Source organism: Aythya marila, assembly GCF_965140915.1.
Source record: "Aythya marila genome assembly, chromosome: 3".
Lineage (NCBI taxonomy): Eukaryota > Metazoa > Chordata > Aves > Anseriformes > Anatidae > Aythya > Aythya marila.
The window spans coordinates 94,381,985-94,408,817 of NC_139044.1; the positions used below are offsets into that span (position 1 = coordinate 94,381,985).

Consider the following 26,833-nt stretch of genomic DNA (forward strand, 5'->3'; position numbering starts at 1 on the left):
AGATAGTAGAAGGATGATCAACCACAACATACTTAACACAAGTACAGATGTGGAAATTCAGCATTTAAATATCAAAGTTCAAAATAGAGAAAGAAATTCACTTCTGGAAATAAAAGCAGCTGGGATGATGTCTGGGAGAAAAGTGCTTTTCCATGGCAACCCTGAAAGGCTGCTGCATTCACAGAATGTCAATTCCCACGATGCAACTATTAATCAAATACAAACTCCAGTGAGTAGGAGATTGGATGGTGAAGTAAACACCACTGATTTCATTAAAAAAAAAAAAAAAAAAAAATCCTTTTAAATATTCTGCTTACATGTGAGCCTGAAGACCTGAAAATGATTATGGAAGGCTGACCCTTCCAACATGACAATACTCAGTGATTTCAATAAAACTCCATTTAGGCCCAGGAAAAGCAATGAAATTGTCTTGAGCCCAGACTCATATATTAAAGAAAATTAGTCCTCTGCAAGACTGGTCCTGTGACCTCTTCTCATGCGTCTGATAAGGTACAAAAATGGCCATTTTTTAACATTTCCCATGCCTCTTTAAAAAACATTTTCCTTCCAACCCATTTTCAAGACAGTGTTGCTAAACAACATTTAAACAACGGGGAGACTTTTGGAGAGACATACATGAACTGTATACTCATCCCTTGCTGACAGAAACAGAAAAGGGAGTTTGAAAGTCAAGAGGTACAAAGAGGCAGTCTTTCATTATGAGAGCTGCATACCACAGACCCCATCCCCATCCCTGCCTTTTCACTAGGACAGTTATCATAGAATTATAGAATATCCTGAGTTGGAAGGGACCCTTAAGGATCATCAAGTCCAACTCTTGACACCGCACAGGTCTATCCAAAAGTTCAGACCATGTGCCTAAGTTCACAGTCCAATCTCTTCTTAAATTCAGACAGGCTCGGTGCAGTGACCACTTCCCTGGGGAGCCTGTTCCAGTGTGCAACCACCCTCTCTGTGAAGAACCCCCTCCTGACGTCCAGCCTAAATTTCCCCTGCCTCAGCTTAACCCCGTTCCCGCGGGTCCTGTCACTAGTGTTAATGGAGAAAAGGTCTCCTGCCTCTCGACACCCCCTTACGAGGAAGTTGTAGACTGTGATGAGGTCTCCCCTCAGCCTCCTCTTCTCCAGGCTGAACAGGCCCAGTGACCTCAGCCGTTCCTCGTACGTCTTCCCCTCCAGGCCTTTCACCATCTTTGTAGCCCTCCTCTGGACACTTTCCAACAGTTTCATGTCCTTTTTATACTGTGGTGCCCAGAACTGCACACAGTACTCGAGGTGAGGCCGCACCAGCGCAGAGTAGAGCGGGACAATCACCTCCCTTGACCTACTAGCGATGCCGTGCTTGATGCACCCCAGGATACGATTGGCCCTCCTGGCTGCCAGGGCACATTGCTGGCTCATATTCAACTTGCTGTCTACCACGACCCCCAGATCCCTCTCTTCTAGGCTGCTCTCCAGTTCATTGCCTTCTACTTCAAAATGACTACCAGCACCCAAAATCTCTGCCCTGGGCTCTCCGCCCTGACAGATATTTATGGCAGTAGTGCCTTCATGTTCTTCTGAGCTTCTACAGCTGACCTGATGGCTAGAAAAGAAACAAACATCTCTTTTCTCTTAACAGAGTAGATGGCTCAGGTAGAGCCTGCAGGAGAAGGGACTGGGGCTGATCCCCTTCAAAGGATCAACAATGGGAATTGACACCTGGAAAATGGAAGCTCATGTTCATCAAGCCACATGCTGTCCTGATTTCTTCCACCCAACACAGTCCTCTGTTAAAGGCTTAGGGACTGCCAGAGGAATCAAATTTTGAAATCATGGGTCTAAACGGCTCAGGCTCTCTGTCACTACAAGAGTTGCAGTCTCATGCACCTTTCAGAGCTATTTTATTCCAATGAAAGAGAAAAGGAACTTATATATATATATCATATATATATAAAGATCAACTCATGTAACTATTTTATTCCAGAAGATACCATAACAGGACTCCTGTTTGCTTTAATTGGTCTTTTAAGTAAGAGAAAAAGACACAGTCACCCACAGTCCATCATAGTAGTATGTCCAGTGGTAACCGTGTCAAAGCTGTCACTTTTCAAGACCAAGGAGTGTAGAAATCCTGTCAGAGCTATCTTTCAGCTTCATCTGTGTAATTTCATCAGCTATAAAGATGCAGGTACATGGTGGGTCTTCAAACAAAAAGAGCTCGGTGCTGGGTATAATCTGTCTGAACAACAGCACAGTACCCTTTCAGTACAGCATTTCAGATAGTCAGCTGCTATTATTTTACACCCTGAGACAACAAATGAAATGATACCGATTATAGGAGCTCACCATATCTACCCTCCCTCATACAAGTAGCAGAAGGTTATCATTCTGTTTTGTTGTTGCTGTTTAGTTTAGTTTAGTTTGTTGTTTGTTCTTTTAATAAAAAAAAATAAAAAATAAAAAAAATCTGAGCAAATATTTGTATAAGGTAATTTTCAAGTGAAAGTGCAGATGGAAATTATCAAGTCTACTCACCCTCACATCCTATCCATTGTCAATAGTATATTTACAACATATTTTAAATGTACGAAAGAATTCATTGCAGTGAACTTTGCCCTCTAGTGGAAGATGGAGCAAAATACAACACATTGCTAGCAATACAACTGCCTTCTTAGTACTCTTGGATGGTTCATTGAGATAAAACTTTAATTATGTTTACATACAGAAATTAGACTAATGTGTATATACATCTGGACACGGAGCATGTTTTTACTGGATGGCTGGAGTATCATACAATCACAGAATATGCTGAGTTGGATGTGACCCACAAGGATCATGGAGTCCAAGTCATGGCAAGTCATGGCTCATATTATCCCTTAACCCAAAGGATGATGACTGGAAAGGGGGGACCCTAAGAAATCTGCAGATACGACAGTCCAGGTTTAGTAGAGAATAAAAATAAATTTCTTAAATATTTATGCCTTTTACATAACAGGTCTAATAAGTTTAAGTTTCAATAGCTGATACGCTGTCTACTGTGCTAAGTTTTCTATTACTATTTGTATTTCTATTATTATTACTATTTCTATTTCTATTTGTAACAAACTAAACTTTTTTTTTTTTTTTTTTTTTAATGGATAGCTCAAACCTTTGTGTGGTACAGTAGACAGGGTCACTGCATGTTTTTTATCTACATATATTGACCCATGTTAAAAATCAGTCATGTGAATAACACCAAAATCAAACTTCCTTTGATCACCAAGGAACATTAATGCTGTAGACCAAAACAGAACCATTAAAAATATTTTTAAATGGTGAATAGTTCCTGCTTGTGTAAATACAAATCTGTTTCTATTAAACAAGTCCAATATTAAAATATGATTATTCTGTTTCCTAAACCATTGGGCCACACCCACTTGGAGGGTGACATTAATTTAGAAATGCAATGCTGAAGCTATTTACTAGCATATTTTATTTTCACTAATAATGGTTAATTTTATAGGTTCCCATGGGTTTTCACTAAATCTAAAAGCTAGGAACCTAATTCACTTACATAAGACGGATGATGATTGGAAGTTAATCAGAAGCCCAAATATGTGAACTTTTTTGCATGAATCCTCAGAGCAAGTCAGTGTTAGGGCCTCATCTAAAACACAGAACTCCCAGTTAACTTGCCAACAATAACATAACCATTCAAAATGTCACTGCTACAAAAAAAAACAAAAAAAAACAAAACAAAAAAAAAACAAGTTAAATTAAAGGAACACCTGAGCTTTTCTTTAATAGAATATAGCACTCAGTGAATTATAGGCTATGGATGATTGGATGATGATGCTCAACCCTGGAAAGTTTCAGACTTAAAGAGAGCCCAAGTCCAACATGAAAATGAGAATATATAAATATATTTACTAATATAAAATAAAATAAGAGCTCTTTACAGATATACGAAGCTTACAGAAAAATTCTGTGATATACCTCTGCTAACACTCAGAAATGATCCAAGTATGGGAGACAGTTTATGATGTATGAAGAATGGGAGAAATCAAAGAGATGATGTAACTCTTGGATTTATATTGTACAGGAAGAACCTGTTAACATCAAAGTGGAGTGCCTACATTTATCAATTTGAAAATCTCACAAAGGTTGCTTGGAATGACAAAAGTTAGTTGAGATAAAACTTGCAGATGAATAGGCCTTGTAATGATCCCTGTATGGGTAGAACGCAAATATACAGGCTGAGCTATGACCTCTGCATTCAAAGGAAGAGTTTTGGGGTGCACAGTGCTATGAGAACTCAGAAACAGCAAAAATGTCCATATTTAATAAATTATTCAGCAAGAATATCCCTGTTTGATAAAACTACTAACTTGAAATTAACAACAAAAAAAAAAAAAAAAAAAAAAAAAAAACAATCTTCGTAGTCTTCAGACAACTCCCTGATTTATTCACCTTCCTATATAAATCTAAAACACTGAGTTTCTAGCAGTGTTTTCATTATCAACAGCTAACACCCATCTTCATTATAAAAATTGGCTTCAGCAGTCTCAAGAACTGTTTGTTTGTTCATGTAAATGGCCTGCAATGCACCAGGACAGTTATTGAAAAATACTTGATGATAAAATCACTACTGCCTAAATAAACATGTCAGCCCAGCTTCGTAAAAATTAAAATAGAGAACAAAACCCAGCCTAGCAGATGTGAAAAGGTGGTTTTCCCAAGATGACTCAAAGACAGAATGGAAGGGTGTTGTTTTTTTTAATTACTATTGTTATTTTGTGTCCATCCCAATACATGAGTGAAATGGTAAATTTTACTATTAGTCCCACAGGGCAGTAGGGGATAACATGGGACATTCTTTATGTTGTCTATTAAACCAAATTCTGTTTATAATTAATGGGGATAGAAAGACATTTTCAGGTGCTTCCTTCAGATTCTAACTACTGACCAGCACGTGTTTTCTGTGGAGATGCTACTTCTCTCCATAGCTGTCTCATCCCCAAGTGGGCCTTAAACTAGTCATGTGGATTTAACCTTTGTGTTCCCCTGCTGAGGAAACCTTGGTGTAACCTAAAGAAACAACACTTAATGCCTGTGTTTTAAACTCTTGTACTCCAAATAAAGTGCACCATACATTTCAGAGTGAAATTATCTCTGCCAGAATGGAGGACTGAGTGTTTGCAGCCATATTCTCTGCTGGAAAAATAGGATATAGACAAGATGTATCTGAGTGGTCCAAACATCATGTCTTCTTTGGGCTTCCATATCTGAAGCTTTTCTGACAGTAGGCTGGGGCTTTCTTGGGATATTATAAGGACTTCATTCCAACAGCTCTTTGAAAATACCTCAGTTAAGATTTAGGGCCCAGTATTTGGCCTTGTAAAGCTTATTAGGTAGCCCTGTCACCCACACACCTTGGTCTCATGACATTTTGTCTAATTCCTTCATTGCTGTTTCAGAGAAGATGGAAATGTCAGCAAGGGTGTGATTCCTGTTGTGCTGGCAAGAGACAACTGCTTGTCAGAATGATAGAAAAAGCTACTGGAAAAAGTTCATATTTCTCTCAAGTTAGTCTCCCTTCCCTCAGTCCCCAAGAATACAGATCATTACTTTGGTATGGGTAAATGTTAAAGGACTCGAGCATGAGGGATGACAGATTATATCTCCTTCAGAGAAACATCATAAATGAAGAGTGGAGGAGCCCTGTCCTAGCTGGTCTGGAGGAAGTAAACCCCAGCAGAAGTTCATTGAGGGAAGGAAAAGCAGTACTATCTCCAGGGACTGGAGACATGGGCTCTTCTGACAAGCATCTCCCAGACCACCCACTGGCACTGAATCCTAATCACCCAGCTAGATTTTGCCTAGATTTAAAGGCATAAAAGGCTGACAATACTCTTGAGTCACACCACACTTGACGCTCACCTTATTGTACAAAGAGTTGTGACAGTAAGGGCTATAAGGATTCTCATGAATATCACACATGATGGAGGACAAGTGGCTGAAAGGTCCAGGGTTTAAACAGCCAGCAAGGGAGACCCACAGAGGATGCAAAGGGGACTTATTTGGAGGGATCATTTTAGTAGGATACAGAGGGTGTAGGAGAACAGTCTCCTATAGAGGATAAAAAAAAAAAAAAAAAAAAAAAAAAAAAAAAAAAAAAGCTTTGGACAGAAAGCAAAGTGCTTAGACCCTATTTACATTTCTTATGGCTTGATAATTAACTTGAAAAGATAAAGTACCTTCATGCCAATAAAATGGCTCGACACTAAGCACTTTTATTGGCATGTCCATGCCAACCAATACCTACAGACACACACACAGAGAAGTAAAACTGCTGCAGATATCCCATTAAAGCTGTTATGTTTATAATGGGGCCCAGCACATCGCCCTCCTTCAGTTCAGTTAATGTTAAGGTGACAGAAAAGGAAAGCCCAGAAGGATCTTGTGTTAAAATACAATGGACATGCTCTGGGGACGTTTTCTGAGAGCATGTTTTGGTAGTAAAACCAGCCTGAAAACAAATACAAAAGATGCAAAAGAATGCTTGTATTATCTATATACTAACAGGAACACCTCAGGCTTTTTGACAAGTTTTTAACAAGCCTTTCCAGGCATTCAAAAGTTAATCTGGGGAAGATGCTCACACAACGGCATTCACTACTGAAAGCTGTCAACAATAGTGGTTTTGGAAAAAATAAAAATAAAAATGTATGTGCTGTTTGTATGTAAAGCAGATAAAAACCTTTTAAACAACTGATTTTTAAAAGGTTTGGGATAGATGCAGGAAGGTTACTCAGATTTTGGCACCAGTCTTATGCTTAGGTTTTGTCAAGGTCATCGACACAATACATCCTGAAGTCTCACCCATTTGGCTGGCTGAGTCTTCACCAGACTGTGCTGTTATTGTGCCTTTAAACTCCAAATCCAGAAAATTTGTGACAAGAAAATTAGCTCCAGCAGAAGCTAATGTATTGCCCAAATAAAAGAGTGAGCATGAGCAAACGATGGATCAGAGGCCTGGCAGCAATGAGAGTGGTTGGAGGTGACCAGGAAACCATCACTCAGCGTTGACCTTGCCTCCTGGTGCTCCTCTTCAGCATCACCGACTCTACTTCTGTTAATGATGTTTGGCAAACTGGCCTCACAGCTTCATGACAAATATAGCTAACACCTCTTCAGTGCAATCTTGCTCTTCTGTTGCCCAAAGTGCTTTATTTTTAATGACACATGAGTCTGTGCCCATGATTGTTCATTAATATTTAGAAACATATGAATTGTCTAGCATTCATTATGAGCTGTTTTCACATTACTATGTAACAAAAACCCCCAGTTTTCCCAGACAAAAAAAAAGATTCAGTTTCTCCAGTTTTAAATTGAAACTTTTTTGAAGCCATCATGTCGGTGCTTCTCACAAATTATATATACTTTTGGGATATTTTTTCTTTTATATTTTATCTCTTTTGAACAAATTTAAGATTACTTGCAAAATTCCTGAAACATTACTGAGATGTACCAGGCACAAGGGAAAATATGATTAATTTCTCATGGTAGGGAAATTACTACCTCCAGTAACGGCACCTAAATATGTGACTAATTTAATTATGTCAGCTTGAAACCACAGCAATATTAATCTCTGTCTATAACAAGCGTTTGACTTTGACATATCTACTGAATAGCACACTATTAGTTACATATTTTTCCTTATGAGGAAAAAAATAAATAGTCAATATAAGATAATATGAGGAAATAAAGCACAACAAAACAAAACAAAACAAAACAAAACAAAAAGGACTTTTACTGGCTCACTAGAGTCATTCTATATACAGCATAACTAATACAGATAAAAAGAGCTAGCCATGAACTGTAACTCTACATCCTTTCCAGATGATCTTTACCTTCATAGAAATCTCTTTTTGTCTCTTGGTCTCGAAAAATAATGGCACATCATTTCAATATTTTTAACATGAAAGTTCATTCAAAGTAAAACTATGTATTATTTTATCACTTTGCATATCATTCAACATATGTAGAGCAATGTGAAATGAAGATTAATAATGAAAAGAAATATATGTTACTATGGATTATCTGCATGAAAACAGCTGTCTGCTAAAGCAAAAATTATTATTTTTGTTGAACAGGAAATACCTTTTTTCACATGAGAAGTTTTATCAATGAAGTGAAAAATAAACAAGCTATTCTCTGTCATGCAAAAAAACTGTTCAACAGAGGGAGGTGAAGCTGAAGGTCAGCAGTTACAGCTGACTGCATCGTTTTGTCTCAAACCCAATGTCACACACAGGGCTACTTGTACTCAGTGTCACACTGGCAGGCTGGCAGGGAGGGGCAGTATTGTGGAGGTCTAAGAAAAATCACAAGAGAGACATTAATAAATCTGATACTGTCTGGAACCTCAGCTAACCTGTGTCAACAAGGGTATTAGAATGAAAAGGAAAGAAAATGCAGATAGAAGGAACTGTCTGCAGGCTGAACAACCCCAACTCCCTCAGCCTGTCCTCATAGGAAAGGTGCTCCAGCCCTCTGATCATCCTTGTGGCCCTCCTCTGGACTCTCTCCAATACACTCATGTCTTTGTTGTGCTGAACACAGAACTCCAGGTGGTGTCTCACAAGAGAAGAGCAGAGGGGGACAATCGCCTCTCTCATCCTGCTGGCCACATTTCATTTGATGCAGCCCAGAATACGGTTGGTTTTCTGGGCTGCAAGCACACATTGTTCGGTGTCCTCATAAGCTACCAAACCTTTGGTTGGAGATAAACACTGCAATTTTCAAGCAGTTGTGTTGGCACTGAGCCCAGTTTCACAGGCAGTGCTGCAGCCCTGTCACTAGAAGCCATCAGGAGAGCTTTAGAGATACTGAAAGATTGTGAACATCCTCCTGTGGGCACCAAATTCTTCTCCACTCACAAGGAACTTATATCAGCACTATAAACCTACTCTGAGAGGCAATAGCTGAAATCACGACTGTATGCTGTGATGTTCAGCACTGTAGTATTTTCCCCAGATTTGGCTACTCTTGTATTATTATATTAGACCACCTCTAGAATCGTATAACCTTTTCTCACACAAACAAAATCAGTTTCTGTTAAGTCAATGAATCCATCTGAATAAAGGCCTAAGTGGTAATTTTTTCACAACAAAGATGTCTTAATATATATTTACTTATATTTCTTCATGTCCAAAGAAGAGCAACAAAGCTGGTAAAGGGTCTAGAGAGCAAGTCTTACAAGGAGTGGCTGAGGGAACTGGAGTTGTTTAGCCTGGAGAAAAGGAGGCTCAGGGGAGATAATATCACACTCTACATTTGCCTTAAAGGAAGTTATAGTGAGGTGGGGATAGGGCTCTTCTCCCAAGCAATAGGGCTCTTCTCCCAAGTGATAAGATGAGGGGAAATGGCTTCAAGTTGTGCCAGGGGAGGTTTAAGTTGGATATTAGGAAAAATTTCTTCACCAAAAGGGTTTGTGCAGCATTGGAACAGACTGCCCAGGAAGGTGATTGAGTCACCGTCACTGGAGGTCTTCAAGAAATGTGTAGATGTTAAACTTAGTAGCATGGTTTAGTGGTGAACTTGTCAGTGCTTGATTAAAGGTTGGACTTGATGGTCTTAGAGGTCTTTTTCAACCTGAATGATTCTGTGATTCTCTGATATATAAATATAAAAAATAATTTTGAGTTGAACAACCACATGTATTCATTTACCACATTTAATCATGCATCACACCCTCAGTCCTTCAGTAATACAATCCTTAAGTAATTTATACCATACACACTTAGCAATTCAAGATCTGCAAAACATCATATATATATATATTATTGTTTTCCATATATACAATAGCTCTGAAAAGTTGCAGACCTGCGACTTTGTAGTTCTGTTTTCAAATCAGGTTAGCCATGCCTGGATACCTAGTGTCCAAAAACCATTTCCCAAAATGACAGAAATTGATTGGCCTCCAAGATTATCTTCAAATGTCGGAAAGCATACAAGTAGGGCAATAACACCAGATCTGTCTTTGTCTACAGATACAAAGTTTGGTGATTGAGTCATTCCTTCATCAGTGAAACTGCAGGCTGCAGAATCAGTGCCCAGCCCTAATGAAGGGAGATCTGAACTGATTGTTTTTGCAGCAGTTGCCTGCTGAGATGTCCTAGGCCAAAAGTTCTTTAGCAGAAACTCCTGATCATCTCTCCTTTTCTCTCACCCCAGTGGAATGGCACCGTGCTTTTGGTATCAGAAGGCTTTCAGTAAGTTCCAGCATGAGAAGCTCACTGTAAACTCACCTGTCATCTCTGAAGTGAAGCGAATATTCACTGCAAACCTCAAAAGCTCAGAGACAAATCATAAATGTTTTATATTTTTTTTTCTTCTGCTTTTATAAGAAGCAAAAATGGCATGAAAATCTCTGAGTCTGAACAAGAGGTTTACAGCCTAAAAAGACTGAAATGATTTCCTAACCCTGACCTCTCCTCCTTCGCTGTTCAGGCACATTATTCCCAAATGACAAATTTCTAATTGTTATTTAACTGAAGCAGCTGAGGTGCATTCATTAATCCATGGACTCGTTAACATATGTGGATGGAAAGCAAAAATTTAAAACAAGCAAAAGTGTTCAAGACTGTGTCCATCCCCTAAGAGTGAATAGTGGGTAAAGATCCATGAAATGGCTGAGCCAGACTGACCACTCTCTGCTCCCAAGAGTGGTGGCCTTGTTTCCAACCCTTCCTTGTCCTTCCTGAGCTTGGAAGAACACTTTCCCAAGCTACCTCACTTGTTCATATAACCAGTCAGAAAAAATTCTCAACCCCCTTACCAACCACGCCAAGAGAAAACACTCTTTGGTTTGGGTTGTCGGTTTGTTTGATTGATTGTTTGTTTGTTTGTTTTTGCTGTGTTAATTTACTACCATGTTATAATGATGACTTAGAATCATAGAATCACAGAATTATTGATGTTGGAAAAGACCTCTAAGATCATCATGTCTAACTATTAACCTGGCACTGCCAAGTCCACCTAAATTTAGCTCCCAGGACACAGACCAGTCAAAGTGAGGGATTTGAGAAGAAGGAAACGTTTCTGTCAGGAGCAGGGAGGGAGCTGGAGGGGCAGATTTGCCTCTCTGGAGGGCAGTGAGCTGTCAGGGGGCTTGTCCCATCTGGGGAGACTTCCTTCTCTGCAAATATTATGACTTGTACCTTTAGGTCTTGACATGTAAATAAGATATTTGTATTGTTGGAATCAAAATAAGTTGATGAGATTCAAGGTTTAAAATAAAAATAAAAAAAAAAATAAAAAAAAAAACTAATTATTGCAGTTATTAAAAACCTTGCTACTTACATTACTTGGTATTTAAAGAGTAACTAGAAAATTTTTGGCATTATGTACAAAGATCTTCAGCACTCCAAAAGAGCTCTTACCACAAAGCCACCAAAAATCTTATTGTTACTACAAACGAACCTTAAATGTTGGGTGTTTTATCTCCCACTTATTCCTGCTTATTCTGGCTGCAAATACAACCTGTAGTTAGAAGTGTGATTTTATATTTTACAGAAACTCTACATTCTATAGAAACTTATAGAAGAGGAAACATTCTGATTCCACCCATATATGTTGCTGAAACCCACTGATGCTAAAGATTAATCTTCCCCTGTTTATAATGCTGCAGTACTCCTGAGAAATGTCAGGATTGTCCTACAGCAAGTCAGTTATGAGGAGGAATATAAATAACTAAAATGAAAATCTTTAAAAATTTCAGTAAGAAAATGAGAAACAGAGGGCTGCCATTGCTGAATTCTCTCTCTAAGGTGACGGGAGAGGCACAGAAGTAAGAAAAATCCAATAAGTTTTTTAACTAAAAACTAATTTTAACTAATAATTATTTTATTCACATTGTGTCTGGCAAGAAGACTATTGTTTCATTTTACTACTTTACAGAGAGAAAATTCAGAGCATACTGGATAGTTTAATAATAAACTCCTACACAGACATTCAAATTATATTTGTGTTAAGGTTTAATTCACAATAATGCACACAAACACCAGTGCAAGAGAAAAGGCCAACAGAACCATTTATCTGTGATTACTCAGAGGTAATGTCTCATAGAAGTATGGAAATTTCAAGATGCATTTTTGCAAAGGGATCTTATGGCTTTATGCAGAGGTTGTGGGAGAAGAAAACACTTCTGTTGCCCCAAGGGCTGCCCCTTAGTACCCCCTCATGTGCAGTTCCCAAAGCTCTGGAGAGACCTGAATACAGACCTGGGGGACCTGCACATTGAAGAATTATATGGGAAGTCATTGGGGCTCCTCAGTAGTCTCCCTAGGGGAGAAAAGAGTGAACTTTGCTCAGTCCTTGCTGTCCTCAGTTCAGTTTGGAGAGGATTCAAGTCTAGACCCCAAATGAAACAAGCACATTCTTATGGATCCAATCCAGACACCTACTTTACAGGCTTGCACTGAATTTCTACTTTTTTTCTACTTTATTTTGTAATAATAGCCTTCCCTATGGATATCATTAAAAGGCATCCTCTTCAACTTATGTTTTCTCAGATCACCAAAAAGATGTCCCTGTTGAAAGCCTAGATGCCCCTGTCCAGCCTGGAGATACTCCTCCAGGAGCCAGGCACCTTTCAGTGAAGCATCTGCTCTGTATTTTCTATACAATTAACCTTGAAAAACAAGAGACCTGAATGAAACAAGGATCTAAGTCCATTCCATCAGGTTTGCAGAAAACAGTTAAGATAACAAAATCCTTCAGAGTGAGAATTACTTACCTGCTCAATATCTTGATCACTGATTTCCTCAAGGTACTTTTTGAAAGGGTTGGGTTGATAGGGCTCCTCCTTTTGCTGTGCACTCTTTGCTTTCACCAGCACAGGACGAATGACACCAGGTTTTGTCTTGACAAAGTGATAGAAAAAATAATAAAATAAAATACTTTATATTATATGGAATATTTGTTAGACAAGTCAATTCCACTGAGGCTGTACTGACTAGATTATTTTTTTACATTTTATTAATAACATATTTCATCACCAGAATTATTCAGGTTTCATGCTACCTGGCCTACTTTAAATACAGACCACAGACAAAAATGGCAAGAGCTGCTCTTATGCACAGAACCTTATCACTGACATCTGTTTGTCACTGCCACAAAAATAGACACTGGGCTGTCAAACTATTGTCTGTAGGTTTTGCTGGCTATTTTGGCTGGCTGTTCAGCTGCATCTTGATATGTTCATCAAGTCACAGTTTATGCACAGCCACACACCTGCTTTCGTGCTGCAAACTCCTACCTGGGCTCTTCAAAATGGTAACTGCAAAGCAAGGAAAAGTAATGTGTGATGCTGTTAACATACGCTCAAGTAGCAATATTTCAGGGGAAACTATTTCTGGGGAAAAATACTAGTGATTGTACACTGCATTTTCACAGTATCTTTAAGAGTTCACTTGGAAAAGTACAAGCTAAGAGAATTTAATCAGTATGGATGTGTTACACACCTCATTTCAGACAAATCTGATTATTTAGTCAAGAAAAGAATTCTTGGTTAACCATCAGCTAACCAAAAAAAAAAAAGAAAAAAAGACAATTAACTTGTCAATTTAGTATATCTGTGATTTACAGAATTCTTAAAGTCTGACGGGATGGATTATGGCATAAACAGGGGCTAGGGAATAATTTTAAAATAGAACTTGTTCAGTAAGCAAAGAAAAGGAGAAAAAATGTGCATTCTCTCTGGTATTTGGTACATACTGAAGTACTGTGAGGCTCTGTAATTGAATCTAAACTTCCAAATAACTCAGTTATATTCTTCCCTGTATGACTACACCATAGAAAACAGGGACTGGCACTACTGATGTAGATAACAGGACTGCTGCTGAGCTCCTTCTGTAGTTGCAGCTCAGAAAGGCTGCTTGCCCAGCTGGGACTGAGACATAGGCATTGTCGCAGCCCCCCAGCCTCAGCACCTAGCAGCATATAAAGATGCAGAGAAGAAGCTTCATTCACTAATAGATTTATTTATGAGATTAGCAAGTGTACATTTAGTAACACCTTGCTGCCTGCTTTCAAGGGCAATACACTTATGTCTGGGGGAAAAAAAAAAAAAAAAAAAAAAAAAAAGAGATGCCTACAGAACAATTTAGGCATAGGACAAATGAGCTTACACATATCACATCACAATTTATACAAAGGGAGTTGGAAAAAAAAATGACCTTATTCAGCATTAAGCAACCCAGCCATACATTCCTGCCTCTTTGCTTACACTGGCAGTAGGGCTTATGCACAACCATCTGGATGGAAACCTTTTTCTTTGCTAGCTGGGTGTTTGGTTGGATCAGCTATCTGCTCCGGCCACAGTCCAGCACTGCTTTCTCACCAGAGCTACACAACAAGACTCTAGAAGAAAAAGCAGCCTGGGAAGAGCTTGAGGAAGGTATTTCCTTGCTGTGTTGGTGTGAATGTTATTAGCACAAGCCCAGCAGCAAAAGTGAACCTGAAAATATAGTGGAAAATGTAAAGCTGATGCAACTGAAGTGTTTTGAACAGAGCTATGAAACTAAGCTTAAAATGAGTCAGCTGAGATTGCTGGGTGTATCATGCAAGTATGGATAACCTTGAAATAAAATCTGCAGGCATCCAGAAAGAATAGAGCAAGAGGGGTGACCGTGGGAGACAGAAGGTGCAAGAGGCAGGGAATGTCCCCATATCTTGTACTTGTACCCCTGCCCTGGGAAAGAAATGCAGAGCAGTGCTAGGGGCTGAGTGGAAGAAGACAGAGGCAGGGAAGAGCACAATGTCTGGAAACAGTGAGGCCCAGGCAGAAAATAAGCTTCCCTTAATTTTGTGCTATGTCACCTCCCTCCTTACAACAGGCTGGGGCCCTTTCACTTGCCTCATCAAATACAAAGAAACATATTTGACTGAAAACAAAAAATAAGCCATGAGGTGACATTAGTTGTTTTTTTTTAGACAATCCTTTATGGTCAGGAGATCAGATCTCCTTGACAGAAATTGTACTAACTCAACACCCAACTCAAAACACAGCTGCTATCTTCTTCCTAGCCTGGGGCTCTGATGTAAACAATCAAACCCTATGAACACTTTTCTGGCTTAAGGTTTTCCATTGTATCAGAGTTCTGATTCCGTGTCTAATACTCACCCTTCTTCTCACCCCCTCACTATTTATCAACCTACTCTAATTTCCATCCTATTTACTCTGTCAGCCTTGAACATGTTTTATCTAGTGTTCTTTACAACTACCTTAGTATCTATTTCAACATACCATCAAAGTTCTTTCTTAGAAAGAGCAAAACCAAAGGTAAGAGAGGAGTACTAAAGATCCTCTCTAGTATGAAACTGGAGAAAATGTCTTATCAACATCGTATAATATTAGAATGTCTTATCAACAACTTATGAACATTAATATTATGACTATTTCTTTGTAGTATTCACCATAAACTCCATTTGATATTTTTCCCCTCCAAAATTTCTGAGAAGAGTTTGCAAAAATTGGAAGACTCCTGGCTTCCAATGCAAAAGTAAACATAAAAATAAATGGGAAGCAACATTTGTTACCAAGTCATCATTATGCAGGAAAGGACCTGTGGCCTTCTAACACTCCTTTGTACCATGTAACCATGCAATTAAAAGCCCATTGAGGTACCTGCAATCATCAAGGATAAGCTACTCTCCTTATGTAGGAAACCTCTTCCAAAAGCACACTGTAGAAATGCTTTTAAGGAAGCATTTTCTAAACATCATTGTGCACTCAAGTGCTTAGTGAGTCATATGTTTATGCCTGACTCAACTGAAAGAGTGGAAGGTATCAGACAGCAACAAGAATTTGAAATGCTTTATTAGTTACCTGGCAAGCTGGACAAAATCATTGCTCCATATGTAAAAGCTTGAACTCCTTTTTTTATAGGGGGGTTGCAACTGACCCTGCTGAGAATCAAGCTAAAGCTTAGTTTTGTGAAGGAAGGTGTTGGCCATCCTACAACAGCACTGAAAAATGGTAAAATAAATAATAATAAAAAAAACGTTACTGTTACTGTAGTGAAGAACTACCATCCTATGGCTGTGGCCTTGTTATCAAAATGCACCAAGAGGTAAGAGGAAAGATTCTCAGTCTAGAGCTGACCCATAATCAGTCATATTGTATCCTCCATGAAGGCCCTTCACAGAGCATAATGTTTAGTGCATAATCCAGCCATGGATTCTTTCAGCAAAAGACACTTAGGAAAGGAAACTAATGTGGAGTAAAAGTGAATATATCCTATGGATCAGTTAGAAGATAGCAAGAAATATGTTGGAATGAATGTTTAAATTTAACAGTGGAGAAAATTCACAAATGGAGCTCCTTGGATAAGGGAGCTGTCACATGTTCTGGGCTTTGAATTATAAATACAGATCAGCCAGAAAAGAGTGGATAGTAAGGTGACAATGTTTTCTGATAATACTGAATCACTCATGGAGGTAAAAACAAAATTGCAGTGAAAAGAGTTGCAGATAGGTCTTATGACACTGAATGACTAAATGATAAAAAGACAGGTGAAACTTAATTGAATTCAACATTGATTCATAGAAGAAAAATAAAATACATCCTAAATTTACACATAAACTAGTAAGCTCAGAAACTACCTCTTTCTACTCAGAAAATATATCTTGGATTTATTGTATACAGTTCTATGCAAACATTGTCTTATGACTCGATATGAGTAAGAAGAACTAAATAAATTACTAGGAGTCATTAAGAAAGAAATAGAAATAACAGCAATGAAACGTATCACATTTTTGTGTAAATAGGAAATGCAGTGTTCAGAGCTAGACAAGAGCAGTTTATGGTTTTAGTCTTCCAATTAAAGAAAAAAAAAAATGAAAAAGTTATGGAAAAGTACATCAAGGATCATCTGGATGGACAACATCAATAATTCTCAGAGTGATTAAGCAATTTTGAGTTTTCTGTATGGAAAATAAGTGACAGTGTAGTTAAATTAACATCTAGAAAATCATAAATAATATTTAGAAAGTACAGAAATACAATTATTTTCTGTTTCATTGCAAGAACATCAAGCACTATCTTTAAAACAAATAAAGTACTATTTCACACAATGCATAATTAAAAAATAAAGTTTTGCTATAGAATGTTGTAGAGACCTAAATATAACAACAACAAGTAACTAGAAAAAGACCATGAAAAAAGCTTACTAAGCAGAAGAAATTGTTTCAGGAAGTCCCTAAAATTCCTTTAAATGAAATACAATAGGAAAATTCTCTCATTCACATCTAATTTTTTTCCTAAGTATTCATTAGTGGCCACTGTCACTAGGACAGTCTCTAGGACCTCTCTCCTGCTTCTTCAGAAAGTTTGGCTCCAAAAGGACTAAAATGTAATCAGAGCTAAAATGAACATTTGATGCATAGTCTCATTTTCTTTATTTGAATTTGAAAAGGGACACTTTATTAGAGATTGTAGTGATAGGACAAGGGGTAACAGTTGTAGATATCCCATCCCTGGAAGCTCTCAAGGTCAGGCTGGATGGAGCTTTGATCTACCTGGTCTGGTGGGAGGTGTCCCTGCCCAAGGCAGGGGGTTTGGAACCAGATGACATTAAAGGTCCCTTCCAACCCAAACCATTCTGTGATTCTACGATTTTATTCTTGCTGACAACAAGTTAAACCAGGTTTGATTTATATCAGTGTGTAAGAAAAATATAGATGCCAAACTGTTATTGCATATAAACAAAATTGTAAAAGTGGAATATTAACAGTGTTCAACAAACAGCAGTAGGTTGTATAGTTGTCATACATCTCATGACTCAGCAAGACTCTCTAGTTTGTCATTTGGCCCATAGATTTACATAATTTCAGGATTTACATTTACTTAAAACAGATATGTGTTTGTTACAGAAGAAAGCAATGAAGTTCTGTAGGAAGCAATACAACTTTGTAGGAAGATATTGACTTTAGCTTCCTTCATAGGACTAAGCAAGCAAATAATAATGACTGGATTTTGTGCTTATGCAATTGTTGATAAACAGCATAGCAGAGTTATGCAATACATACCATCTGACTCTCTGCCACCATAGGTGTTGATTTGTAAAGGTTGGCCTGCAAAAAAATGTAAATGTATTCAGTATTAACTAAAATAGTCATAGGAAGAAAAATCTTGAAAGATAAGTTTTTTCACTGTTGATGATTCACTGTTTCACTGTTGATGGTTCTTGAACGTTTAACAAAAGTAATGCATTTGAAGTTGTCATTTTACTTGCACTTTTTTGAGGCCTTTCTAAAAGGAGGAAAAATGTATAGAGAGCAGTATGCTTAGGCACAGAAGATTTTAACAGTTACACAGTGAAATGCAATTATTAAGAGAAGTTAAAATATTGTCCTTACCAGTTTATCTCAAAGTATAGTCAAGTATGAATGTCTGTTGCTAAAGTCTTAGGGATACTTTTTCCCAAGTGCAAAAAATATTTTGCTTGATTTAATTTTGGTAAAAGTAAACCCTGACCTTTCTAAATCTGTCATTACTTTGCAGTACCAATATTATTAACACTACCAGTTGTACAGGGATCTCAATTCAATCTTCTCATCCTTCTGACTTCACAGTATGAAAAGCAGAACAATCCTACTTTCCTGAACCACATTTTTTCCAAGTATACTCTGAAGAGCAGAAGCCCTGTTTTCAAAATCACAGCTCAATGTGCTAAATGCAAAGTATTTATGTGTGTGAAATAGCCATGTGCCACACACTCATTTGCCTTCACTATGGTAAGATTTAGGATTTGTAGTGCATTGATCATCTCCTCCAAATTTTGTAGGGTGTTCTAGTGGATAACAGAATGCTTCTGTATAGATGGTATGCCCTTCCTTAATGTAGGAGTGATTAAAATTGATTTGAACTCTAAAAGGTGAATGCTCCTAAGCAAGGGTGAAAAAACGTGTACTGTAGTATGTAGTATGTAGTATGTAGTACGTAGTACGTAGTACGTAGTATGTAGTATGTAGTATGTGTACTGTACTTTTACAGCCTGGACCCTCCATGGAAGGATCACTATCACTGCAGTTGGACTCAACTATATCAACTAATATCACAGTTTAAAGCAGAAAAGCAATCTGAGCACATTTTGGAGAGGGAAGCACATGGTCTTCCTTTGTCTACCCATGACAAAGACCTTGCAGAGATTTGGCCACAGAACTCTAGATGTGGTTTCTGAAGTGCTAAATAGAAGTTTAATCACTCCCTGGACCTGCTGGTTCCAGTTCTGTGTCAATGGTGAGAATGATGTCACCAAAAGTCACGGTAGAGGACCACGCTCTGAACTCAAAGCACTCACATTTCTCAATACAGCCACTGGTGTTGGCAAGCTTCACACCTACACAAGGACAGCTGTGATTTAATATTAGATCTATATGAAATACATCTTCTGTTAAGGACAGAGTAAACTAGTGTTAGCTCTAGTGGCTGCTTACATACTAGGATCACTCTTTCATGTTGTTAACCAAGTGTGATAACCAATTTCACTGTGAACAAAAAAAATAGCAAAGCATTGCAGAACAAGCTACAAATACAAGACTCTGGAATTAAATGTCATTTCCAGTGGTACAAATTAAGAGTAAATATCATAGAATCATAGATTTATTTAGGTTGTAAAAGACCTCTAAGATCTTTGAGTCCAACCATTAACCACGTAGTGCCAAGTCTACCACTAAACCACGTCCCTAAGCACCACATCTACACATCTTTTGAATACCGTCAGGGATGGTGACTCAATCGCTTTCCCTGGGCAGCATATTCCAGTGCATCACAACTCTTTCAGTGAAGAAATTTTTCCTAATATCGAACCTAAACCTCCCCTGGCGCAACTTGAGGTAATTTCCTCTTGTCCTATTTCTTGTTGATTGGGAGAAGAGATCTACCCTCTACATTGCTACAACTTCTTTTGCCTCTTTTGAGGTAGCTGTAGAGAGCAATAAAGTCTCTGCTGAGCCTCTTTTTCTCCAGACTAAACAACCACAGTTCCCTCAGCCGCTCCTCACAAGCCTTGTGTTCCAGGCCCTTCACCAGCTTTGTTGCCCTTCACTGGACACTCTCAAGAACCTCAATGTCCTTCTTGTAGTGAGAGGCACAAAACTGAACACAGTAGTCGAAGTGCAGCCTCATCAGAGCTGAGTACAGGGAAACGATCACATCCCTAGTCCTGCTGGCCACAGTACTTCTGATACCAGCCAGGATGCTGTTGGCCTTCTTGACCACCTGAGCACACTGCTGGCTCATATTCAGCCAGCTATCAACAAATACCCCCAGGTCCCTTTTCTGTCATTTCAGAGAGGTTGCCTGAATTGTGTATAAACATAGCCGATTACAGGTAAAGAAATAGACTACTCATTTCTGCATGTGTGTGCACTTTTAGTTGCTTTGTGTACTCTCATTTTTTCACTTCTTTATGTTGCATGTCCATGGCAATTTAAAAAGATTTCTTTAGAACAGAACTGTAAAGAGCAAAAATGTAAACAATATGTACAGTGATTACTCCAGTTAATCACCAGAAGTTATTTTTAAAATAATTGTAAGAGAGGCCACATGACAAAATGATAAATTTTCTAGAACTTGAAATTAAAGTTATGAAAGCTTTTCTTGGTGACAGTAATTACATGGAAACAAAATGAATAAGTAGATCTATCGGGGCACTCAATACCCATAAAAGTCCTTTATTTAGAGGATGATTATGTTTATATCACTACAAATCAGCGATATCACCCCAAAAGCCAACAGAGATGCACTAGTATAAAATGGTGAATGGGATCATGCCAAAGACTATACAGTTTAAAAAAGCTGTTAAACTAAAACTACAGTACGTTGTCAGCTGGTACAAACTGCTGTAATTTCACTGATGTCAGACCTTTTTACACACTTCCTTGCTATTTTTACTGTCATTTACATCCTTAAAATGTTCTGAAGTGTGTGTGAAGACGGAGTAACTGTGGTCAAGGCAAATTTAAAACATTTTAATTGTGAAAAGGTAGGATATTTCAACAACTTTCTGTAGTCTACTGATCCATATAACTGATAGAAATACCGCAAGGTGCATATATATACACATATGTGTGTGTGTTTTTAAATAAAACTTTAGCATAATGACAGATATTCTTATCCCTGAATCACAAACAAAAGTTTTTCTTTCTACTAAAATCACCTTTAAAGCAACATTTTGACAAGCGCCCCAATATCCAACATCATGTGTACAAAAAGATTAAGAAAACTGTATTTCTAAATTACCATATTATTTTTTCCAGTAAATTTAATTCTTTTGCACAAACGAAAAGCCTACTTTAAAAAAAAAAAAAAAAAAAAAAAAAAAAAAAAAAGTTTGCTAATAAAAGGCTGACTGAAGATCATTACTCCAAGACAGTTCACATGACACAACATGACAGTGGGAGCAACCTAGGGAGGTAACTCCCAGTTTGACATTATGAATAATTTTCCATACTATACTCAGTTCTTGATTTCTACCAATCAGAGACACTGATTGATTGTCTCAAAATAAGCATTTTGTTTCAAAACAAACATCTTGTACCTACTACTAAAAAAATATAGGTCTCTGAGTCAAAAGTTCTCCTCTAGTCAATGAAAGTCAACAAACACAGTGGCTCAGAGACCAGTTAGCATGCTCACTTGTATGCTTTGGTCCAGACAAACTACCACTCTGGCCCATTCCAACTACTACTCTTCCAGACTGTTGTCCTCCATGATCTGGATGGTAGCACAGAGCATGCTGCTCCCATGGGTTGAAGGGATGAGGCCACCCTTGGTCTTGTGTAGGGTTGGGGTCTCACTTCGTGGGGAGGGAAGTGAATGGGGAAAAGAAGAAGACAACTCTATGAAAGAACACTTAATTGCACCCTCAACCTGAAGGCCAAAGGACAAGCCCCCATCTGGTTTATGTGTTGGGACAGATATAGCCTCTGTATGTCCCGCCAAGGAGGCAGAGCATGAGAGTGGGGAAGAGATGCAATGTAGAGGGTCTGATGGGGATACTTGGCCCATCCCTTGTGTGACTGCTGCAGCATGCAATGACTGTGGAGTCCAGAAGAGCCTGGACCCACCAAGCTCAGCCCCTACAGTGCACCATGGAGAACATGGTTGGTTAACACAGTCATCTGATCTGTTATCAGGCACAAAACAATTGAACACATTTGTACAATGTATAAGAAAAGTTAGCCTACCCATAAGCATCTACATTTTTCTCAAATGCATTTTTAAATATTGATTTGCTTCAATTATCTAGAATGTTCCAGAGAAGACTGGGAAGAAAGAGTTTTATAGTGTGATTTTCTATGTCAGTGAAGAAAACCTAACTGTATCTCTAGGTGTATAAATTGGATGCTTAAATGTATTGGAAGGTGTATGTCAGGCAGAGTTTTGGGTGCTGAAGATCTGTGCTGGAGAGGTAGTAATATATATTCTGTTCTCACAGACTACATCTTTTATTTCATTAAAAAGCACTCTTCCAATATCCTTTATAATTAGTATGAGCCAGCACAATCTGTCAAGTAAAAATCACAGTATGCAATAGAATATGCATACCACCACATTCAAGAAGCAAAATTGAATTGATCAGTCAAGCATTGTGCTGGCATAAAACTGGAAGGTTTCCATTGCTTTTGCTAGCACTGCTTTGATCTGAGGCTCAATAGAAAGTCTGAATGATGAATAGTAAGCAGAGATGTCTTACCATGTGGCTAGATGAGCTGTAAGTAAAATATGGTATCTGCATTAACTGTCTGTGCTAGTGAGAATTAGAATGTTAACTGGGTTTAATATTTCACTAATTGAAATGATGATTCAATATAGAGATTTTATTTTTATGTTGGAATGTGAGTATACATCAGAAAACCACTTCTGTTCTTCTTCTAAAGCTAAACAGTGGGTTTTCAGCCATCTCTACACCTTGGAAGGAAAAATTTGGATCATCCCCAAATTCTGATGGATAGGCAACAGACAAAACACTTCTTCAAAAGTAAGTTCCCTACACTTCAAATAAGTATGTCCTTCAGCACTTGTAATAGCCTTGCCAAACACCTGAGCTCTTGCCCCACACTTGAAACAAACAGCAACAAAGAATTGTGTAAATAAATCAACTTTAAGATCATATTTTCATAGGTAACATTATGAATAGACACATGCACTAAAGAGATTCCAGCCATGATGGATTTGGAGTAGAGGTAAGACATCTCAGCAACTTGTGGAGTGGAGTCATAGGACAAGGAGGAATGTCTTTAAACTAAGAGATGGTAGGTTTAGATTAGAAGGAAGAAATTCTTAACTATGAGGGTGGTAAGGCTTTCCCCGAGAAGCAGTAGATGCCCCATCCCTGGAAGTGTTTAAGGCCAGCTTGGAAGTGACTTGGAGCAACCTGGTCTAGTGGGAGGTGTCCCTGCCCATGACAGGGAGGTTGGAATCAGGTGGTCTTTAAGTTCCCTTCCAATCCAAACCATTCTATGATTCTATGAATTGCAGTTGCCCTAACATACTCTTTTTTACTAGGGACAGCACCTCACATCACAAGTAGATGCTTATATCTGCTACATGCCAACAAATCAAGTATGGCAGCAAGATGACCTTCAAAACCTACAAAATTAGACATTTCTGCATGCCAAATATAGAGTAATTATAAATGTACTTACATATCTGGTTTCGCGTCCAGCTGCTCTCTGCAGTGTTGATGACACCTTATACAAAATAAACAGATATCTCAACAGCAAAAAGTGGAGGACCAACATCACTGAGACATTGTTTATTGCTTAAATTCAAGAAAACTTCAGATTTCATGAGATACATGAAAATAAGGTATATTAAAGTTTCACTTTAATATATAGGTGTTTATTTTTTAAAATACTATTTCATTTTTACTCGAAGACATCAATCACACTCCATTGTAGTTGGTCTTTACATTATCCCTGAGAACTTTCATAATAAAATGTTTATTAGTAAACAACCACAGATGTGGTCGCTCTGTGGAATTTAACTTATATTTGCTCGCAATTATAACCTGAAACTGCCTCTTTCCATGTTCTTATTTTCTTTCATCTGACTAACCCATACTATTTCTAAGGCAGTTACTTTTAACAAACACTCTTTTTTGGTTCTCAGGACTCTCTTTCACCCCCAATTCAAGCACTTTGCTTAAACTTAAACTGAGATTCTCATCACATTTCTCTTGTTTCCTATGCTGCATCCTGTCAAGCCCACCTTCTGCTCTCTTTTCTTGCTGATCACTGATATCTTCTCTTTGGTAAAAAATCAGTTCTCAGTTGCCCAAGGAAGCTGGTTTTGGATTCTATAGTTCAGAAGTCCAACTTAGTAGCAGTGTTTCAACCACACAGGATTCAGTGCAAGTATTAGAAAATATTTCCTCACTACCAGTCTCTGCCTGCTTTTTCAGCTGCTGTCCTATTTCCTCCTTTCAGCTGCCTGAAGCCTGATTCACCACTGCATGCTGTTTGACAGAATTTCAAAAATGAAAATGAAGTTTGAAGTGTATATTGAATACACCTACCATCATGAAGGTTAGTTTGAATTCATTGATTTTTTTTTATATTTTCCTGCCAAAAATTCCTTTTTTTTTTTTTTTTTTTTTTTCATGACAGATTTCTGCCACTTTCTGTAGCTGTCTCCTATAGCTGTCAAGACCAAATGTACCTGGGGAAAACTGAGTAGAGGACCCTCCTCCTATGCTTAGTCATCCATTTGAATCCAGAAGACAGACCAATATAACTTAGTGAGGTTTAACACCAGTATAGAAAGCTGTACCTGCCTCTCATTACCTGTTTCGGAGCTATCCATGTCAAGTGGACATAGAAGATATCTAATTCCCACAAGGGGCAAGAGTTAAAAGGAAATAAGGACTTCAGAACAATTCTACTAACTTAGAATTCTACTTAGATATTCCATTATTTGAAAACCAATACTGAATATAAATAATAATAAAAATAAAAAAAATCTGAGAGATGTTTTTAGTCATTGAAGCCATTGAAACATGGGCTCCTTTGTCATAAGGACCAATAGGTAGGACAAAATCTGGGAGATGGACACAGACTCTGAAATATGGAAGGCAAGCTATAAAGGCTTTCCACCTTGTGGATCCAGTGTTTGCAACACTAATAGACAGATTCTAATTCATAGTATATTCTGTTTCTCTGGGGAGCCCATGCCCAACCACCCTCTCAGTGAAAAACCTTGTCCTACCATCCAGCCTGTCACAGCTCCCTCCTGATCTGTCAAGTCAGTATGACCCCTGACTTCAGGAAACCATCTTGCAATAGAAACTGCAGTAAATCCAAGGCTAAGGTTTTATCCTTCTAAATCTTTTAAATCACCAGATGCTTTACTGATGTTGGATCTCTTAACTGCAACTTTCTGTTGCTGAAGGCTTTGCAGATGTGCTTTTGTTTTCCTTGATGTCTACCTGGAAAGAGCCTTTGATGTGTGGGTGGGCTTATTCACCTACCTTGCCACCATCTGACTCTGTGTTCATCTGCAGGAAACTTGGAGAAGATTCACATCGGCGCTGGAAAATTATTTTTAACAGACAAGAAATTTATTAAAGATGAGACAAAAATAAAGGAAGAGGAGAAAGTCAGTCCTACATACTGATGAATTACCATGGTCAATGGGTCCTGCAGGACTTGATCAATGACAGCACATAGCTCTTCTGTTTGTTGTCTGAGTTGGGCAGGGGAGCACATCTGAAAAAGGAGGACACATCACTCAGTTAACAACAGAAAACAAAACTTTTGTTTTCACATAGAGATTTGAGGGATAAAACAGCACTACCTCTGAATGGGTGTCCAAAGCAGTGCCTTCAGTCACACTAGCAGTCTTGGTTGGCTCTTCTAATGCCTGCAATTCAAAAGATTTCACTGTTACACTGAGTTAATATATATATATACATGTATATTGTTAATAAGCAATCATGGAAAAAGAAGAAATTATAGTAGGGTTCTTTGGGTTACCATCTTCTGATCTTGAGTTTGAGGGTGTTTTTTTTTCAGAAAGAGTGTATTCAAGCTAGGTGACTCCTCCCTGCTTTGAAGATCAGAAAATACCATTATTTTAATATAACATTTGGTTTGTAATGTTTACATTGTCTTCTCCTTCAATAACACCCTACCTCTCCCACAGTGAATGTCACACAGTGAATGTGCTGGACAACAAAGGTGCCGGGTGTCTGCCTGCCATGCACCATTGGAAGACAGCCACCAGCTGTAAGCAGGTGGGCAGGGCAGGGGTCCAAGCACACAGGAGGCCTGTTTGTTTCTTTCATTAGCTGTCTTCTTTAAAAAGTGCCTCCTGTTTAAAGAGGATAGTGATAATACATGGCAACAAAAATGGTGCTTGACATTTATGGATTTCAGTTTGAAAAGAGAATCGTATAAAGGAAAATATTCACAATACACTTGCGGTACCATACAAAACATGACCAGTCTATGCAACCACTTAATGCAGCTGCCACAATCTCTCCAAAACAAAAGGCACTCTTGTGCTTGGATATACCTTCAGCTTTCCAATGCCCACACTTGGAGCAAGTGTGAGAGCAGTGGAAACCAGTTTGCCAACCCCTCTCTTTTATCAGGAAACTCACAAAACACACACAAAAGCTAAACTTCGTTTCAGTGCTCAATGCCCTTTTCATCTTGTCCCAGAGTTGGTGAGGCACACTCTCACTGCCATCACCCATTTTTTCTTTGAAGCAATTTTCAAATAGACTCCATACTGAGACCAAAAATTACTCTGGAATCCTGCTGATACATGCAGC

The 26,833-nt window shown here is 38.3% G+C and overlaps 1 protein-coding gene across 6 annotated transcripts in view; it reads right to left on the bottom strand.

Moving 5' to 3' along the window:
- The window catches only part of MLIP (muscular LMNA interacting protein), a 121,947-nt gene that overhangs the window by 20,329 nt on the left and 74,785 nt on the right, over nucleotides 1-26,833 (bottom strand). For all 6 annotated transcript variants that reach the window (XM_082758036.1, XM_082758033.1, XM_082758034.1 and 3 more), the window contains 6 exons: nucleotides 25,852-25,917; nucleotides 25,680-25,763; nucleotides 25,526-25,585; nucleotides 23,703-23,747; nucleotides 18,078-18,122; nucleotides 12,784-12,909 (listed from right to left, as the gene is read on the bottom strand). In XM_082758036.1, coding sequence (XP_082614162.1) covers nucleotides 12,784-12,909; nucleotides 18,078-18,122; nucleotides 23,703-23,747; nucleotides 25,526-25,585; nucleotides 25,680-25,763; nucleotides 25,852-25,917 — 426 coding nt within the window. The remainder of the gene's footprint in view (nucleotides 1-12,783; nucleotides 12,910-18,077; nucleotides 18,123-23,702; nucleotides 23,748-25,525; nucleotides 25,586-25,679; nucleotides 25,764-25,851; nucleotides 25,918-26,833) is intronic.